The sequence below is a fragment of the Dermacentor variabilis genome, chromosome 2 (genome assembly GCF_050947875.1).
Source record: "Dermacentor variabilis isolate Ectoservices chromosome 2, ASM5094787v1, whole genome shotgun sequence".
NCBI lineage: Eukaryota > Metazoa > Arthropoda > Arachnida > Ixodida > Ixodidae > Dermacentor > Dermacentor variabilis.
This window is the reverse complement of record NC_134569.1, coordinates 238538630-238559064: the sequence shown is the minus strand read 5'-3', so window position 1 is coordinate 238559064 and position 20435 is coordinate 238538630. Positions and strand designations below refer to the sequence as shown.

General features: G+C 45.5%; 1 protein-coding gene across 1 annotated transcript in view; it reads right to left on the bottom strand.

The window, feature by feature from the left end:
• lt (vacuolar protein sorting-associated protein light) overlaps positions 1 to 20435 on the bottom strand; it is a 214925-nt gene that overhangs the window by 66320 nt on the left and 128170 nt on the right. The window contains exons 15-17 of the mRNA XM_075682740.1: positions 13132 to 13307; positions 1442 to 1634; positions 115 to 307 (exon numbers count right to left, since the gene is read on the bottom strand). Of these exons, the coding sequence (XP_075538855.1) occupies positions 115 to 307; positions 1442 to 1634; positions 13132 to 13307 (562 nt within the window). The remainder of the gene's footprint in view (positions 1 to 114; positions 308 to 1441; positions 1635 to 13131; positions 13308 to 20435) is intronic.

Genomic DNA, 20435 nt, shown 5'->3' with positions numbered 1-20435 from the left:
CAGGTATGAAAGAACCGTGTGTTCTGCAGCTATTTCTTACAGCAATTGCAGACCACTGCCCAATGGCTCGCTTTTCAAAGCATGACATTAGGTACGGGAGAAGAAAGGACCCACTGAGCAGGAAGATGGTCGCTGGAACGAGCTTCCGTTCCTGGCACAGCCGAAGTGCTTCTTCCAAAGGGTAGCTGTGTGACTGGCGCAGCAGTGGCAGCAGCTTGTCAGGTTCAAACTCGGCGTACAAGCGTGCCAGTTCCATGTGCTGGGCCTCGCACAATGCAGGGCTGCGCTTGAACAGTGCATCCAGGTACTGCAGCAAGGCAGGGAGAGACGGCAATTATGAAGCCACATTCGTGAGAACAAGGACCTATTGGAGCAGCGCGGTGGGACCAGAACGCTGAATGTGCGGTGACAACACATGGTGCTAACTAGGAAAATGTTTTTATTGCGAGTACAGAATATGTGTGTGAAATAAGTTTCACGTAATCACAGTCCAAAAAATCATTAGCAATAAAAACCTTGTTTTTATTGCTAAAGCGGAAACTGCAGTGGCATTCTGGCATTTTTCAGTCTTGCTGCCATTATGGCTGCAGCGTCAGCCGCACTTGCACCGAGAGGTGCGAAGTTACGTTTTGTATGTCTCTTTGGTCGAAAAAGTACAAAGTTCCATAGGCAGAATGGCATCACGACGTTTACCAGCAATGACTTAAGCAAAACATCGACGAGCACCCATCTCCTGATAATGGCGTAGTAACCTCCACACCTCCCAAGATTGCACACAGTGCTGCAAGGAGAACTGCACAAAAGCTGAAGTGCTGCTGTTGCAGCCTCCCCAATAGCACCTGCGTGTGCTATTGTGGAGGCCACGGTCGCCATTCTGCGTCGCTCTGAAGCATGCTGGAGACATGCCTTGAAAGAGCTGAAAACGAGTGACTTTCCATGCAGCTTCCGAAATCCATGCGTGACATTCACTAATCTCAGCTGTTGGACTGGAGTTGTTGGACTGGACTGTTGGACTGGTGCACCAGTTTGGTTGCAATTCCACGCTTCGGAACTTAACGTGTGTGCTCCTTTTACAATGACTCGTTTTAAAGTGTTCATTGTAACAGTACGACACTGTTCAAAACATTCATTATAGCCGAGCACAATTTCAATAGGCAGGGTTGGAAAATCGTAAAGGCAGTGAAATGTGATCATTATAACCGATAAGTCTGGGATCGTTATAAGTGCATTCGACTGTACTCGCAAAGCTTCTTCAGTGGAGTATATTTCCCTTTACCCTCATCTCCTTGCAGGGTAGCAAGCAAGAAATTTGCATCCGGTTAACCTCCCTGCCCTTACTCTTACTGATTACTAACAGCGCACACACAGAGCCTTCAACCTGTCCCTCTCCCCGCCAGTAATCCGGGTCAGAGTAGCCCCTCACAGGGCGGCACATGCTCACACGAAACAAGGCTCGTGGCTGCGGCCTCAGACGGTCAGCAACAGTGGCTGGCGGTAGCCGGTCAGTAGAGTTCACCAACAGCTGGTTGGCTTTCTCCTCGTCCAGCCGGATCAACAGCAGTAGCTTCTCCTGTACCACACCATACAGGCCATGCTTTTGCACCAGCGTGAACACCGCATCTGCTGCACCAATCCTGCAATAGAAAATTGTGGCCACTCAAAGCTCGGCTTGCGCAATGGTTAATGGCATGTAGCCAAGCTGAACAAACATTCAGGTTGATCCTTCGTTACCACTTTTTGTACCACAGAAGATTAATTGTACTGAACTTCCCAGAAATGTGGCATACAGATAGGCATGTTTCCAATAATGTTTTCATGAATAAGCACATCACATAAAGAGTGAAAGAAAAATATGGACATGATGAAACAGGAGACAGGGAAGCACTAAACTTCCAACTGATTTATTTCATGACACGTGTGAATGCTCAGTGTAAGCAACAATAGACACGCAACTCATTGTACATGTGCTGGCAAGCCAAAAAATCGTAAATTCTTTACATGATAAAGCTACAGACGGTGAGCTTACACACATCTATGTAAGCTTGCCCCCCCCCCCCCCATCACCCCATAGCACATGCTTGATCATGTTACCACGCGTTCATTCCCTCCCCATCTCCCTTTCACAGAAGGAATCGTCAGCACTCGTGTTTCTCTGAGCATTTCAAGCTGCCGCGTGCCCTGCAGCCTCTGCAAGTTGTTTCCCAACACCACAAATGGCACACTGATTTTTCCTGCCTACTGCGCCACGGTGCTCGCACTGTGACGGTGCTTTTGCCACTCAAACTTTTCATGCAGACAGGTGCGTGATATAATTTTTGCCTCGGCCGACATATTTTAGTTTTTTTTTCTAGATTTACTAGGTATACAGGCTCCAAGCACATGCTTGAAATAGCAGAAAACTTCATTATATCGAAACTGTACCATGAAATTACTTCGCTAAATCACACACACAAAAATACAGAGCTCTGAATAGAACTGAGATAGAGAAATGACAATAATTCGTTACATTACGAATTTCATTAAACCAAGGTTCGTTATATCAAGGTTTGACTGTACTCGGGAGTGGTAGTGGTTGTGCGAGAGTGGCTGCACACGTTGAGAGAGGGTGCACGCCTGGCCTTGCCAAGTGCGTTTGTGAGTTTGGGAGGTGTAACGGTTGAAAGGTGGGGTTTTGCTTCCTAAAGCAACACGGGCTACACAAATGGTGCCGTGGAGAGTGATTTGAAATAATTTTTGCCACCTGAATTTTTTTAGCACATGCCCAAAGCACATTAGGTTAACATTTCTGCAACCCCACCACCCCCCCTGTTGAGATTAAAGGAACACTAGAGGCGAATACTAAGCCAAGCTAAAATGGTAGATTAGTGCTCGAGAATCTCTAAGGCATCAATATTATCATGAAAAGAGCCTCAATAATCGAGAAATCAAGGTAAATGCAGGACAAGATTAGAGACTGCCCCAGGACATTAAAGCACCTGCCCGATGACAAAAGCACTCTTCAGTTAAATTCTGTCACTAGTACTCAACTACTCATTGCAAAAAAACATCCTCGTATTGTATTACAATATGAAATCAAATGTTACTTGTCCAGTTCCATTTCATGTTTAGAAAAAAGAACTAATTAAAATTACCATTGACAAAGACGGGCGCGGTCGAAAGGTTTCGTTTTCGCTCGACTCTACGCCGCCCACGCTTTCGCATTTCAGTACTTTCCTGACAGCGTAGTGTTGCGCTGGTTTTGCTGGCTCGTGAAACGCGCACAAAGTGTAAGTAGCAGAGAATTCAACTTTCATGTGATGTCACGAGATGCCCAAACAGTCTATGCCATTTGACCAAAAAGCAGCTGCAGCTCCAAATCCACCGCTTTGTTGTGGTTCGGTGCCGCTGTCTGTCGGGCGTCGTTTTACTCACTGACGGCAGCAAAGGATGGTGATGGTGTATGCGACGTCATCACTCCCTCGGTTAAGTGGCGGGAAATTTGAATTTTGAAAAAGGCATTCGGGCCCTTCAGATACAATTTTCTCCTAAACTAAGTCTTTTCTTGGCACAATATAAGCGCTGTGAAGTTTCCAGAAAGGTATTTAAACAGTCCAAATTGACTTAGTATTTACCTTTAGTGTCCCTTTAAGGCTGCTGTGGTCACAGCAGCCTTAGTCGTGGTAGCGTGCGACACAGTAGCGTGCAACAGCTAACACAGCAGTGTGCGACTTAGGAATGAACACCTTGTACCGTATTGTTGATGGTGACTACATATACTTTCAGGCTGACCAGTGAACTTTCCACGTGGGGTGGTAAAGTGGTACCAACTACAAAGTCCCACTGATTGGATGACGTGAAGACACAGCTAGCGGAAAGGGATCTACACACAAGCGCCGTCTGCCACCTGGGAGAGAGCGTGGCTGTCGCCTGGTGGAAGATAGCCCGGTTGCCTCAACTATAAGAAGGACTGCGACTACGTTCCTTCAACACAGCAGTGTGCGACTCGGGCATGAACACCTTGTACTGTATTTCTGACGCGGACTATACATACTTTCAGGCTGACCAGTGAATTTCCCACGCGGGGTGGTAAAGTGGTATCAAGTACATGGTCTCACTGATCGGATGAGGAGAAGGCACAGCTAGCGGAAAGGGATCTTCCCACATGTGCCATCTGCCACCTGGAAGAGAGCGGGGCTGCTGCCTGGTCGAAAATAGCCTGGCTGCCTCAACTATAAAAAGGACTGCGGCTACGTTCCTTCAACACAGCAGTGCGCAACTCGGGCATGAACACCTTGTGCTGTATTGCTGACGGGGACTATATATACATTAAGGCTGACCAGTGAATTTCCTATGCGGGGTGGTAAAGTGGTATCAACTACATGGTCTCACTGATCGGATGAGGAGAAGGCACAGCTAGCGGAAAGGGATTTTCCCGCATGTGCCGTCTGCCACCTGGATGAGAGCGGGGCTGCTGCCTGGTGGAAGATACCTGGCTGCCTTAAAGGACTACGACTACGTTCCTTCAACACAGCAGTGCGCGACTCGGGCATGAACACCTTGTACTGTATTGCTGACGGCGACTATATATACTTTCAGGCTGACCAGCGAATTTCCCACGCGGGGTGGTAAAATGGTATCAACTACACGGTCCCGCTGATCGGATGAGGAGAAGTCACAGCTGGCGGAAAGGGATCTTCCCGCACGTGCCGTCTGCCACCTGGAAGAGAGCGGGGCTGCTGCCTGGTGGAAGATACCTGGCTGCCTTAAAGGACTACGACTACGTTCCTTCAACACAGCAGTGCGCGACTCGGGCATGAACACCTTGTACTGTATTGCTGACGGCGACTATATATACTTTCAGGCTGACCAGCGAATTTCCCACGCGGGGTGGTAAAATGGTATCAACTACACGGTCCCGCTGATCGGATGAGGAGAAGACACAGCTGGCGGAAAGGGATCTTCCCGCACGTGCCGTCTGCCACCTGGAAGAGAGCGGGGCTGCTGCCTGGTGGAAGATAGCCCGGTTGCCTCAACTATAAAAAGGGCTGCGACTACGTTCCTTCAACACAGCAGTGCGCAACTCGGGCATGAACACCTTGTACTGTATTGCTGACGGCGACTACATTTACTTTCAGGCTGACCAGCGAATTTCCGACGCGGGGTGGTAAAGTGGCATCAACTACACGGTCCCACTGATCGGATGAGGAGAAGTCACAGCTAGTGGAAAGGGACCTTCCCACACGTGCCGTCTGCCACCTGGAAGAGATAGTGGCTGCCGCCTGGTGGAAGATAGCCTGTCTGCCTTAACTATAAAAAGGACTGTGACTACGTTTCTTCAACACAGCAGCGTGCGACTTCGGCATGAACAACTTGTACCGTATTGCTGACGGCGACTATATATACTTTCAGGTGCATTAAACCTCATTTACGTTCACCTAAGTGATCTGAGTCACACGCTGCTGTTCGAATTTTTAAGATGGGTGACAAACTGCCCTCAACTATCAAAGAGCTTGTCAAGATTTTGCAGGATTTATTGGCAAAGGTGGAAAGCATGGAAGCAAATCTGAAAGAAGTGAAAGAATCAGTGAAATTTGTTGGCAACAATTTTGATGATGCTCGAGAGAGTCTTGCAAACATTTGCACAGATTTGCGAAAGCTTCGAACGGAACACGACAAAATAAAAGAAGAAAATGTGCAGTTAAACAAGGAACTTAAGGCAACTAAGGCTGATATAATCGAACTGAAACAATACAGCAGACAAAACAACATTGAAGTCAAAGTATTGCCGTCTGACCAAACGAAGGCCTTGACAAAACAGTGCGAATGCTAGAAATGAGACTTGATGTTCATGTGGATGATTCTGCCGTTGATGTTGTGCATAGAGTGCCATCCAAAGATAAATCTAAACCAAATGTGATAGTACAAATCACGTGTTGGTCGGCTCGTAACAGCATCCTCCAGGCCGCAAAAAGCAAAGGTTGACAACTGCCGACTTCAGCTTCGGATGGGCAGGCAGTGCTGTCTACGTTAATGAGCACCATTGTGCTGAAAAAAAAGTGCGACTAGGCAAGACAATTCCAAAGGAAGAAGAAAAGAAATGGAAGTACTAATGGCTGTCGCAAAGCAAGATACTATTACGGAAGACTGACAACTCCCATGTTATCCAGATAATGAAAGAAATAGGATATAACACAGATAGTCTAATAGAGAGCTAATTGAAATGCAAATTGTAGTGCTGAAACATGGGCATAAACAGAGTTGAGCAAATTAACAACTCTTGTGAATATGATAAGCTTTCGCTCTTGCACTGCAACATTCGTAGCATTAGCAAAAATATTAACAACCTACAGTTATTTCTAGCTGAACACAAATGTCAATATAATGTAATCGCTCTGACAGAGACTTGGCTTAAGCCCGACGAACATGTACACCTCCCGGGTTACAACGTAATCACCAATTCATGACAAAGCAAAACAAGGGGAGGAGGGGTTCTACTGTTTATCAAAGCCAACCATAAGTTTAAAGTCTGTTCTAATCTGACTGCACAGGCATCACTGGAATATGAGGTGTTATTTATTGAACTTTCTTTCGGAATCAGAGTGGTTTATCGGTCACCAAGTTCTAATCTCCCTTGTTTCTTTCAGTCACTATAAAATATGTTAGACGAGATGTGCAACAAAAATAAGGAGGCAATTGCACGCGGTAACTTTAACTTAAACATACTTGATAACAGTAATATTTCATATCAGATGCTATATGAATAGTACAGGCTTGTGAATCTCATCACAATGCCTACACTTGTAACAAACACTTCTGAAATGCTTATTGATCATATTCTGTGCAATCCTAAGTCTACAGATATTACCTCTGGTGTAGTAGATATGGATTTATTGGATCATTTTCCAGTGTTTTTACTTCTGTAACTACAAAGCTTCAATTGCCTAAACCATGTTGTCAAACAGCTACATGTGTGAACAGAATTTTGCTCCGAGAAAACTTATTTGCGATATGCAAACACGTCATGGAAGGCATAAATGCAAACAAAATCTATGAATACTTGAATAATGCGATATCACAATGCATAATGCTGAATCAAGACCCGATAAAAAAAATATTACGAACAACCGATAAACTCTGGGACGACACGAAGTACCTCAGAGCTATCCCGTATCAAGGATTATTGGGATAGAAAACAAAAAGGAAATAAAGAAAACATTTACTGCAGGACTCAATACAAGCACTTCAAGAACAAATTATTAGCACACTTACGACATTGTAGGAAGGATAATTACAATTGTGCTATCATAGCAAATCATATGTGCCATAGAAAACTATGGGAAATAATTAATTCGGTCATTAAAGGGACCACTTAGCAATCCAGGCTTCCTGTCATTAATCTACATGGTGACTAAAAACAACAATTAGCAAATTAATTTAATGATTTTTTACGAACATTGGTCATAACGTATCATTGCTATGTACCTAATCTTGCAGCTGCCCCCTGGCTTCGAGTACAGCAAATTCGTTCGTATTTTTCTATATTACTACTGAAGAGGTAATGTCTACAATTATTTCCATGCCGACCTACAAAGCCTCGGGATGCGACAGTATATCATTAAAGGGGTTGAGACACCAAATTTTGAGGCTATAAAAAGCATGTTGTAGGCTACTTCCGTATGCAAGGACACCCAGAACGAGGTATTGGACGCTGCAAACATTTCAAAATAATTTTAATTGAGCTCCAAAGAGTCATTAAAAACTCCTTCTCGTAGTCGAGACCCATCGCTAGCGTGGCAGTTACTACGTCACAGAGGAGGAACGAAAATATTGACGTCATAGCACACCAGCACAAAAACGTGACGTATGATAAGTAGCGATGAAATGCCGATTACGGAGCCTGCTGAGCCGAGCAACCGAGCATAGCCTCCACTACGACCGAGCTACAGGCATATAGAAATCCTTTCTTAATGCAAAGAAGGGGTAAGGCGTGCAGACACGGACACAAGAGGAGAGAAGTGGACAACACGAACGCCGCACGCCGGCCCGCGAACGGCAAACTGCGTGCGGCGAGTTGCCCTGCGGACGGGCCTTTACACGTTTGAGTGTAGACTCCGAAAGGGACCAGGATATGCGGCGTTCGTGTTGTCTGCGTCTCTCCTCGCAGAGTCGCGTAGTTCGGCAGCTCGGAGCGGACTCTCCTTCGCTTGGCCTTTCCACGTTACAGGCCCGTCCACGTTACCGGCACGGAAACTCGCCGCACGCCGTTTGCAATTCGCGGGCTCCCGTGTGACGGCGGTTTTGCTCGCGAACAGCGAGATTTCCTTGCCGTAGAGAGGACGGGCCCGGGACCCATTTGTGCGGCAGCCGTACGGCGAAGCGGCCAATCAGCGACCGAGGAGTGGTCGCTCTGGCATCGACGGCAGCTTCACCGCCTCTGATCGTTCGGCGCCGCCGATATCGTCGCTAGGCCTTTTCCGGTTCACTTCAAAGCTAAAGCTTACGGCGCTTCAGAATGAATCACCGACTCTCACAAGCCGCAATATTTTCTTACCGTTGTTGTCGCTCTTCGCAATAATTATAATATTCGCGACATGCACTTCGAATCGCCACTGGTTGACCTCTGCTGGCAGAGCACGCGTATGCGCGAGCAGACGACGCAGCATAGTTTTACGTCACTATTTTTCGTGGGCCACGTGACCAAGCCATGTTGCGTTTCCTCCTCTGTGACGTCATAGCATCCCCCGGAGCCCAGAAACCGAAACCGAAATCGCTCGGTATAATAATGCTATTATTAAATTATTTATCGGATATATATGAATCCCGCTGTGTGTATCGTGCTCCCTGAAGCATGACGCAACGTTTGAATCAACAAACGCATGAACGAAAATTTTGATGTCTCCACCCCTTTAAGCATCGTAAAATCTAATTTAGATTTATTCTGTCCTTACTTTGCAAAAATTTTCAGTTGTGCTTTTTACACTGGAATGTATCCCAATCTAGTGAAGAGAGCTAGGGTCTCTGCCACATTTAAGAGCAATGATCACAACCTGTTAGAAAACTACCGTCCCATTTCAATACTCTCTACCATTAACAGAGTGTTCGAGAAGCTTATAGTCAAGCGAATAACTAAGTTCTTGACAAAATACAATATACTAACACCACATCAGCACAGATTTCACCCAAATAAGTTGACCAGCAGTACAGTCTTTTATGTTACAAACTATATTAACACTTGTCTGAATAACAACGAAGTAGTAATTGGCATATTCCTAGACATTAAAAAAGCATTCAATACCGTAGATAATCAGATCCTGTTAAAAAAACTGCAATGTTATGGATTTTGAGGAGACAGTTTATATTTCTTTCAGAAGTATCTAGAAGAAAGATACCAGAACGTACACTTTGACAGTGTCTCGTCTGAGTTCCTGCCCATTACACAAGGCATTCCGCAGAGGTCAATTTTGGGTCTGATACTACTTGTACATAAACGACCTACCCCAAAGGCTTGATAAGGGTGAGGCAATAATGTATGCTGATGATACCATAGTTTTAATCTCAGGAAAGGATATCAATCACTTAGAAAGCACTGCTTATAGAGAACTACAAAAACTAAGAAACTGGTTTATGGACAAAAAATTAACACTAAATACATCTAAAACAAAGTACATTATATTTTCGTCCAACAGAGTTAGAATACCGCCAATAACTTTGAAGATTACGATGACAATTACAGAAGCTCAAGAATATAAATATCTCGGTATAATGTTAGATTCATCCCGTCATTACAGGGCACATATAGAAAATGTTTGCAGCCAGGTCAGTCATGCATGCTTTACTTTACATCAGGTGCATCAGCATTTTCCCATATGCACACTATGAATGATTTACTTTAGCATTTTTCATAGCCATTTAAGCTATTGTATTGAGACATGGGGGAATACGTATTCATCTTACCTAGATCCAGTAATCAAACTGCAGAAAAGAGCGCTCCAGTTTATGTCCTTCTGTGGTTATACAGAACACACAGAACCGCTATTTATAAAAACCAACATTATGCCATTCCTCATTGTCAGGGACTTCAAAACAGCATGCTCAGTTCATGCCGTACCTTCGCATAATAACCCCCATTCTAGGCACCATTTTAATCACACCACACGGACACACGAGCACACAACAGAACAGAAATTCTAATGTACCACCTGTTAGCAACTTGTATGGTAGGCGCAGGTTAGCCTACATTGGAACGAAAAATATAGAATAATCTTCCGAAGAGGATAAAAGAGAGTCCAAGATTTTCGTATGTTCTTAAGCAACTTATAATTCATGATCAATATGTTCCTGTATTGTAATAATAACAGATTTTGCTATTGTTGGTTTTTCTCTTGTGCTATAACAAATTTATTAATATCATGTCAACAATGTTAGCGGAATCTGTACTTGCAAATCACATTACCAGTTAACCCAAGTTCCAATGGTGTTTTGAATTCATTTGCATGGGCCCAGAACTAGCAGCATTGCTAAGAGCCCAGGTGATTTAAAGCAACGTTTGTAATCATAAATAGACGTGACAGTAACAGCGTAGCTCTGTAATCTTTCGCTCACTTTCTTGCCAACAGCCTCTAAAGCGAAGGGTAGTTAACTCACAAACAAATGTTTGCAGACAACAGATGCAATGAGAAATTATCTTCTTTGCCGCCTAGGCATTCACACTGAAATCAAGTGGTACAGCTCAGGTGTGGCTGTTCAACCAATGCAGTGCATTGAGGAAGTTCCATGTTGCATGGTTGAGCTAGAAGGAAGTAAAATTAAAATTTTGTTTACTGGAAGATGCAAACTTCAGGCTTTTATTTATGACTGAGAATTCATGACTGAGAAAAGTGACCAAGCGCTCACCCGAGCACGAGAAGAGTGCAGGAGCAATTGTCCTCGACCTTCCAATATGAATGTATGATGTTCATTTCCTTCAATAAATTAAAGCTTAAGTAGGATTTTTCTGAAACATAACAGCTGCTACAATGACAAGAAATGAACCATGCCTGGTAACCTGTCAAATTAGTATTTATGAAAATTCCACACACACGACCAGGGGACCGAGGGAGGGAATAGCACAAGTTTTTTTAAAGGGACACTAAAGAGAAATGGTAAATTAGTTTAAACTGATAAAGTATACCCTGGAAACAATATTTTCATTATTTCTGTAATATAGACTTATTGTTATTGGAGAAAAAGAAGGCCGAAGTCTCATTTTTAAAATTTAGTGCCAGCAGCTTAGAATCTAGTCAGTGTTACAATACAAATTTCAAAGCTTTTTTTTTTTCTTTCATATATAAGCTACATTGGCTCAGCAAAGGTTCCTGAAACTTGCGATGTTCAATCTCTGGCTCCTTGAAAACACAATGCAGTCTAACTTTACCGATAAACAATTAACTAGGCCCTAGCAGACGCTGTCAAAATCCATGACATCACAGCGACGCTGGTGTGAGAACTTCAAAATGGCTTTCGCCACCCATCTTTCCTTGTTGCATTTTTTCTGGATTGTCAAGCCTCTTCTAGAGGCAAAAGGGGCATTTTTGGTACTGCAGAAGGGTAATTTAATACAGCGAAACCGCGTTAAACCGTAGTTGGCCGGAGATCGGAACAAGCACATACTAAACGGTAGTACTGCTTAACCAAAATAGCATGAGATCGCCTACTTACCTGTCAAAAATGGAACTCGGAGAGAGTGCGTTCAAAGGCAAAAAAACATGTAGTATTTATTTGCTTCGCATGACAAAAATTTTATTTTCGTTTGATGCCGCCACAGCCTAGCAGCGACAACAGCAGCCTCAAATTTGCTGAAGCTGCGAGCCAGCTTTTCAGCCAGCCCTCTCTTCTCGGCAAACACTCGCATGGCAGATTCCTCGTTGGCATTGCATATTCTCCATGCACAGGCGCGGTAGTGCCCCAGAAGTTGTGGGGCACCTTTTCATTGCGGGGTGCTGTTTTTGTCGCGATGATTGCATTCATGAGGCTGACATAACGCACAGCTTCTGCCACTGTCGAAACTGAATCGCCCGTGCTGTCGCTTTTCGTGTCGTCCTTATCACTGTTGCTAGGCGACACTTTGGCAACAACAGAGGCAACGATGGCGAAAAATTGAACCTCGTAGCCGACATCTCTTCGCGGTCGCAACAGTACTGCCGAGCAACTTCTTTGCATTTCAAATGCCACACACCGTAGTCAACAATAGACCCATGTCGTGTGCCAGCGCCGACTTTTCATGTCGCGTTCAATAGCATGAACGATGTCTAATTTTTCTTCTGTGCTGAGCACCCAGCATCTTTTTTATTCGAGTTTTGGCATGACGCGAGTTCTTGCTTGCACGACGTCACAACACTCTCTGGCACGGTGCCGAATGATGTTGATGAGGCTTCACGCGCAAACACACAGGACGCTTGAAGGCCGTTGTGCTGATTTCTGAGGCTTGTTGTTCTGCCGGGCCGCCCGATGGAGACGATGCACTGCCGTGTTCGCGCGACGAAAAGTGGAAACACTACGTGTTAACCGATACGTACGCTAAGCAGGTACGGTTTATACGGATACAAAACACATTATGTTCAATGGCCGCTGAGTTGGGGATTTGACTTTACTACTTTTAAAACGAAACTACTGTTTAAGCGGGTAAGGTTTAACGAGGTTTTACTGTAATAGAGGAGAAACCAGTTTTCTCTTTAGTGTCGCTTTAAAGTTTGCATTGAGTACACACATTTTGTGGGATACAAAAGAAGTTTATCATTGATATCTTACCTTTACACAACCCACACGCAGTGGCAAACATAAACAGAGACTAGAGCACATACTTTTTAGATCAAAGTGAGTTCTCAGAAACATTGTTTTTACTGATATGGCACCTCTTGCAAGTTGTGGCATCTTGTGCACTGCCATGAGAGGGTGGCTGAAGTAGTTTTTTTCTTTTTTATGCATTTTTTGCAATCTTGCCCCACACATTTAAAGCTTTTTTGGAAATTTAAATAATTTTTCATGGAACTTGATGCAACATCCATAATATTGTAGAATGAGCCCGAATTTGTAAACTCTATGAAAAAATTGAGAAAGTATGACGATCTGCCCATACGCATCCCACAATTTCTCCAGATCCCAGGTGACACTCACTCAAGGTAGATGGCGATGGCAAGGTCAAACTTGCCCTCGAGGGAGTAGAGATGGGCCAGCCCTTTCAGCAGCGGTACACTGGATGGCTCGTAGCTAAGGCGGTCCCGTACGGCATTCACCACAGTTGGCACACTGTACAGTGCTGAGTCCCACTGGCAGATGAGCTTGAGAAAGCCCTGTACAAAGAGAGACACCCATTCCAAGACTAGCAGCAGAGTGGAAGCTAAACATTGTCACACAATTACCAGTCTGGTTGGATTAAAGCAGTAACTGTATGACACCTCGGACTTTTCGTTTTTATTGCGACAGCGGTTACACTGGACGCTCAAGGCTCATTCATGCTGTCGATACCGCCACCGTTGTCGTGCCGTTCCGCTTAGGATGCACGTGTGGGTCATGCCTGGAGTGTTAAAGGGTCCGCAGAGATGCAAAGTGCGCTAGCCTGCAAAAATGATAAAGAATTAATGAAAGTGGATGTGCCCCCAATGCTGTGCTCAATCATCTCAGTGGTGGAGCAAGGGCAACGTTCTACCTTCTGCTGCTGGCACGAACCCTGTGCGCATGCTCACTATAAGCAGCCTAGCATTCCGGCTGAGCTGCTGTGTGTATGCTCTGGTTCGAGGGAAATCGACAGTAAACCTCAAGCTAACATTAACTACTACTTCACTGGATGCTAACTAGCGCCGCCAGTTTCCCGCTAGTCTCATCGTGTGCACCATTGGGGTGCAATGCTTGCAATGCCACTGTCGCCACTCTTCGTCACGCCAGCAGTGTGAGATGCCAGTGTGGCAGGGCACTGTTCCTTCAGCCCAGCAGGAGCTGCCTTGTGTGCCATGTGCCACCGTGTTCTATCTGTGTATACAGCCAATCCCGGATATATCGAACTCGAAGGGGATCGCGAAATAGTTCGATATATTGATAATTCAAAATATAAAATATGCATGTCAAAAGCTTCTCTAACAACTCCACACATTTCAAGGCAGTTTCCCGATGTCGTGACTAACGAGAACTTACCTATCTGTGCCTCCAAGGTGCGTAAAAAACAAAAACAGCGTGGTGACCAGAGCACTTTATCTCGGAAGAAAAAAATCTGTGAGCTTTGCTTGCTTCTTCTTCTGCAGCATCAAGTTCATTAAGCTGTCCTCAATCTTGTTGACAGTGTCCAAATGAGAAAGGCCAGCTCCTTCCATTGTGCCACAACAGCAGCGAATGACGCTGAAAGCTGATGCAAGTTCAGCTGCAGTGCATGGTGGTTGGTCCTCTTCGTCGGAACCTTCGCCGCTGCTCGAGTCTGTGTCCTTGTCACCCATGATGTCAGCCACGATCTCCATATCAGCGCAATCCGCTACAGCTTGCACGCCGTTGTCAGCGCTGACGAAATTGCATGCCGTAACGCTGCCTGGGAATGCTGAGAGCTACCGAAATTTACTGTCCAGGCATCCAGCGTCATCGTCTTCACTGTCAAGACATCCGTCGTCTGCAGCTACCACAAACCTGCTTTGCGGAAGCTGTTCACAATTGTGCTTTTCTTCATGTCGTTCCAAGCACCAGCCAGCATTTGAATGGCTCCGAGGAGGTCCACCTTGAGTTCGATTTCTAATCGAAGGTTGATTAGGAGCCTCTGCACCAGTCGTCGTCTGTACCCAACCTTAAACGCTTTCACAATGCCTTGGTCGAGAGGCTGAAGTTTTGCCGTTGTGTTTGGTGGCAGAAACTTGAGGGTGATCTGCTTTAATGGGCAGACGACATGATGGGCCGAACAATTGTCAAGAAGAAGACAAACTTTGCGGCCAGACTTCTCCAGTTTGGCATCCCACGCCTGTAGCCACTCAACGAAAAAATCGCATGTCATCCAAGCTTTCTTATTGGACGCGTATTGAACCGGGAGGCCTTTCACATTCTTAAAGCAGCATGGCGACCTGCTCTTTCCGATAACAAACAGCCGTAGTTTGCATGACCCAGCCATATTTGCAGCAAGCAAAATCAATACGCACACTTTGCTGTTCTTTCCACCATGGCATGCAGTGCCCTTCAGATGCAGAGTCTTGTTTGGCAGCATTTGCCAAAACAGTGCCGTCTCATCTGCATTGAATATTTGCGACGGCGAAAAGCGGACAGAAATATTTAGCCACTCTTCGGACAACCACTTCTCTATATGAATTGTGCTAGTCGCCTCGCTTTCACCCGAAAGGGTCTTTCCGACGATGCTGTAGCGACTCTTAAATCCCTGCTGCTAACCTGTGCCACCGGTGAAGCTTTCTTCTCCGAAGGCCACAGCAAACCATTTGGCCTTCTCCATGAGCAATGGGCCATCAACAGGTATATTCTTGGCACGTGTCTCCAAAACCCAGGCGTACAATGCCTTCTTGACCTTGTCAAAGGTTGGGACACACACACGACACGCTCCAGGGTGACTGGACTGCACTGCCTTCAGCTTAACATCGGCTTTGTTCTTGAGAATCGTACACAGGGTGTTGCGAGGAATTCCGAACGCCGCGGCGACTGACGACTTTTTCTCGCCAGCCTCCACCCGTCGAATGATGTCTGCCTTTGTTGAAAAATCTAAATTCTTGCGTTTTTCGTGGCCATGGCTCCAGAACACGTGCCAAAAGCGGAAAGAAAAACGCCCTGCACCACACTAGTCTCAAGCCTTCACGTTGGCCTCATGAATAAAAGGAACAAAGCAAATCAAAAGACGCACTGCTCTGCATCTCTGCACTACCACAAGCCCAAGCTGCACTGACCTCATCCATCTCGCTACGCGAGCGGTGTCAGTCAACCAAAATACAGGAAACGGGCGCCTGCAGTCAGTGTGGTTTCTCCCTCCCGCTTCCCTTTCACACCCAATCGCACTCCAAGTGCTCCTCGTCACGTGCCTTTTACCCACACGCCCCTTTCTCAGAGTGCGATCTCAGGTGCGCGTGAGATTGCGGGAACATTGCGAGAGCTTCGTGAGAAGCGCACTTGCGGAGGTGGGATGCGATGGGAGAAGCGCACTTGAAGGGGTGGGGGATGGTGGGACAAGCACACTTGCCGGGGCGTAGCTCAGCACGGAGTTCGATACATCGATATGCCGGTGCACGGGAGTTCTGTATACGCGAACAATAGCACTATACTTTTGCATGGGATTCACAAGGGGATTTTTCAACTATTTGATATAGGCAATAATTCAATATATCTGGGATCGACTGTAGTTGAGCATCGCTCGAGGAGTATGGGTATCTTGCTATTGCTGTCAGTGCTTCAACCTTCGGGCGAAACTGCCACATTTTTTTCAATAAATAAAGTAGCAATAAATAGTAGCATTCTGACATCATGCGCATGAGATCCTGTCAGAAAGAATTAGTGAGATTTCGTGCCACATTAGAAACTTTCGGTCGCCATTATGCATTACTTCAATAAAGAATGCTGCATTGCCACAGAGATGTTTGAATAATCCAACGGGTTAAAAAAATAGATTGGCAACTATAAACGAATGTTTCATTGTTGGCCTGTCCTGGCTGTGAGCCAGGTTAGTGGCAATGTGACTTGCTCACAGGAACTGAAACTGACTATATCACATGTTTTCAAATTAATGTTCGTTTGTTTTGAATACCGCTAAAATTCCCATACTAAAATTCAAACTGAAGCGAATATTGATCAAATATTTGAAAGCACTGCATACTGACATGTGTACTCGTTTACCCTTCTCAGGTGACCCCTTTTCACTGGCTAACAAATGTTAAATGTCGCTCAGTGCAAGATGTGCCTGCATGTATCAGAAGTTTCCAGAATGTTATCAATGGTTCTATACTTTGTCTCTTGTCAACGAACCTTGTGCAATCTGATTGAATGTGCGACATGAATCATGTAGTACTTTCTGGATGACACATGGGCACCAGCGATTACTCTGAAACCTTCGATGACTCATGTATAAAGGCTGATGCACTTGACCCGCAGAAGAGATTTCGCCTATTGCTGACTGTGTTCGCCGCTATCATTGCGCTTTGAGTGTAACTTGCTTTTGTGGACACAAAGTTTGCTCAATAAAAAGTTAAGTTATTCACAGTTTTGCTGTTGTTCTTCCTTTTTTTTTCACCGTCAATACCATGCGCCAATACAGTTGAACTTCATTCATACGTTCCAGATGTATACATTTTCCTGGTGCCAATGTTTACAATGGAGAACACAAAAAGTGACCCCATTGAGTTACGCTCATTTTTTACTGGTTCATGCATTCAAGAAACAAATTTTTTTGGCACCAACGTTCAGTACGTGGCCAAACTGCGATCATATATGTTTTCCGGCTGCTAGATCCCATGTAAACAAGAAAATGCGTGAGGCGAGTGCGATCAAGAACAGTATAGGAGGTATGCACTGACCTCGACCCGCGAGGCGGCGACAGTGTCGCTGGGGCAGTCGCGCCATGTTGACGGTCGGGGAGTACCGAAAAAAAATGGCAGTGGTCTTACTCGCGCGAACATCTGATCCCTATCTTTTGGCCCGCCGTTCGCCTTGTTTTCTTATCCAGTCGCTGATATATAAGCAGGATGTTTCAGTGTCTGGTGCGCAGTGCTGTTCTACGTCTACGAACAGGTCTATGTACAATGTTTACGTATCCGGACAGACTACGCTTCAGCATGGCCGTGCGTCAACTGAGCTTCGGTATCGCGGTGAACTGTGCTATGTTCGGATGCAGTGGTCACACAAGAAAGAAACTTGGTGATAGAAATATGTTGTCCAGATTGGGTTCCTCTTGACACGTGATTATTTCTCTTCTTAACTGCAACCTTAATGTAAAAGAGCACGGCAGCTATGTGCGAGCACGCCTCTGCCAGGCCTGCCTTGCAGGCGCAGTGTGCCGCCAGCACCTTGCCCTTTTATTTTGCGAGAAGCCATGGTGCGAGTGGCTTTTCATCGAATGATTGTGATTGACAAACCTGGGAGGGCAAAAAAAAAAAAAAAGACTGTTTTGGCAAGACCAGAATAATTGAGATAACATAAAGATTACGAAGGCTGTGTAAAATCAGTGTTTAGCTCTCGGGGGGGAGGGGTCTTTTTTTTTTCATTGAAGCAAGTTAAACGCTATCCTTTGACGACGCAAGAGGACAACGGGGAGTAAATTCCGTAATGAAGGCGATCATGTTACGCGAGCACTTTGACGTGCGCCGCTCGCCAGATCATTGTGGCCTTCCATCAACTTGAAGGCTTTCGATTGCTTGCAGGTCGCGGAGCTCATTCCATTCGCAGTGTAATCCTTGATGTCTGCAACGTCCACGCGAGGCAGTAGTCCGACATCGTGTCGAAGCTGATGATCTTTGAGTTCGAGCTGGTCGACACAGTCGCACGAGCGCACGTCGTTTTCATAATGCGATTTTTCTGGTTCACTCAACCCACGCACGTACGTGCTTAGGCCCATCGTTGACCTAAGACGTACTACTCGATAGCAAAGTCAGAAAGGCACATTGAAAAGGTTGTTTGGCGGTTTGTGCGTATCGGTGGGCCACTTGGCGAGGCAGGCCTGCTCGTGTAGGCAGCGCGAACTTGCGACCGCAGTTATGGCGACCTCCGCGGATGCCGCTAGCGCTCCTAGCGGATGACGTCATGTGCATACCCCCTATATAGCTGCCCACTGCGGCAGCTTTACTGCAATACTCGCTCGCCTGTTTCCTGTGAAAACGCCGGCGCGCACTCAGTTTCCCATTTCGGTACCAGCAAATCTTCTCCGGGATCGTCGCACATGGCATTCACAGCTATTACCACCAATCCTATTACGATAAGCATCTTTGCCTATCTGTTTCACAGCGCATGGTGCTGTCGGAAGCGTAGCGCACACATTTAATAGGCGATAACTGAAACATGCTGCCGTTCCCTGCTGCAGACTGTGATCGTATATGTTTCCCGGCCACTAGATCCCATGCAAACAAGACAAGGTGCGAGGCGCGTGTGCTCGTCATACGTGAAAATGACGGCGCGCACAACTTTTTATTCCAGTACGAGCAATTCTACACACGGGTTATCGCACCCCGCATTCACAGCTAGGGTTATCAGACCTATTGCGATAAGCATCTTTCGCTATCTATTTCATAGTGCGTTGTGCCATTGGTAGCGCCCTCCACGCTTTTGGTAGGTGATAATCCAAACGCACCGCCGTTCCCTGCTACAGGCGGCACGATGTGGGCATCACATTTCGCTTTGGCGGCATCTGGCGTCACTCACCAGCTCGATTTCGTCTTGGTTTCCTGTCGCCCTCTTAAACACCATGCAATAGGAAAATAACAAAATGCATTGCGGGCCGCCGGAGCACCACCAGCTCAACGTGCATCGGCATCTGGTGCTGCAATGATCCGTGCGAGACTTTGGATTACGTGGATGTCAACAATAGTTGAGTCTGTCAAATTTTTTTAGTTACTTTGGATCGTACGTTTTCCCGGTTAGCACGCTTTTTCTCATGGTTTGCACAAGCCTGGTACTCAGTGAAGAAAGATGCATTTGCATATTGTCTGTGGCCTTAACAGACACAGAAATCCTCAAAAAGTGCATGATTACGCATAGAGGCAATAAGGACAAAGTTCCAAGGCAAGCACTTGATCATGCATTTTGAATCAGTTTTCTTGCTTTGTTGACCTTATCCTTGTTTGATCTTTTGTCATACTATTTACCTGTCCTCCTTTCATTTTTCTCCACTTTTGATGAATTCCGTGAGAAATAAACAGTTCTTAATCTGTGCACTCATAGTATATGTGTGAGCTCCTTCATCTTCCTGTGTGTCTCGTAATACTCGGCGCAGTTTAGACATTTTATATACTAGTCCCATTTATGCTACAGCACTGACAGTGGTTGTCGCTTTTCATCAAAGATAAAATTATGACACCATATTATTCTATTCACCATTATTTTGCACTAGAAACAAATTGTAGCCGTTGCTTGTGTAGGCGGTGATACATTCCGGTTGGCCAGTACAGCAGAAATATTGCTTGGACCCATTTTCTTGCCGACAGAAAAACCTTGCCATTGTGCAAGGAAACTGCCATTTGTCGATTAGCAGCCAGCATCCAGAAAAATGTAGACAACATTAATGCACCATGCTGCTAATGTGTTTGTAGCATTGCCATGCTGATGAAACAACTTTTAATGGAAACAACACGTGTCAGAGGAGTTTATCTCCCCTCCCTTAGATGTTGCCTAGGAGCCCTTGGATCCTAGTGGCATCTTTGGCTTGCCTGATGACTTGTAGTTGGACCTCGCTGTCTGAGCTAAGCAGTGCGGTCGCCATAATTTTCTTTTTTTCCTTTTACGGTAACTCCCAATCCTTTAACTATGTT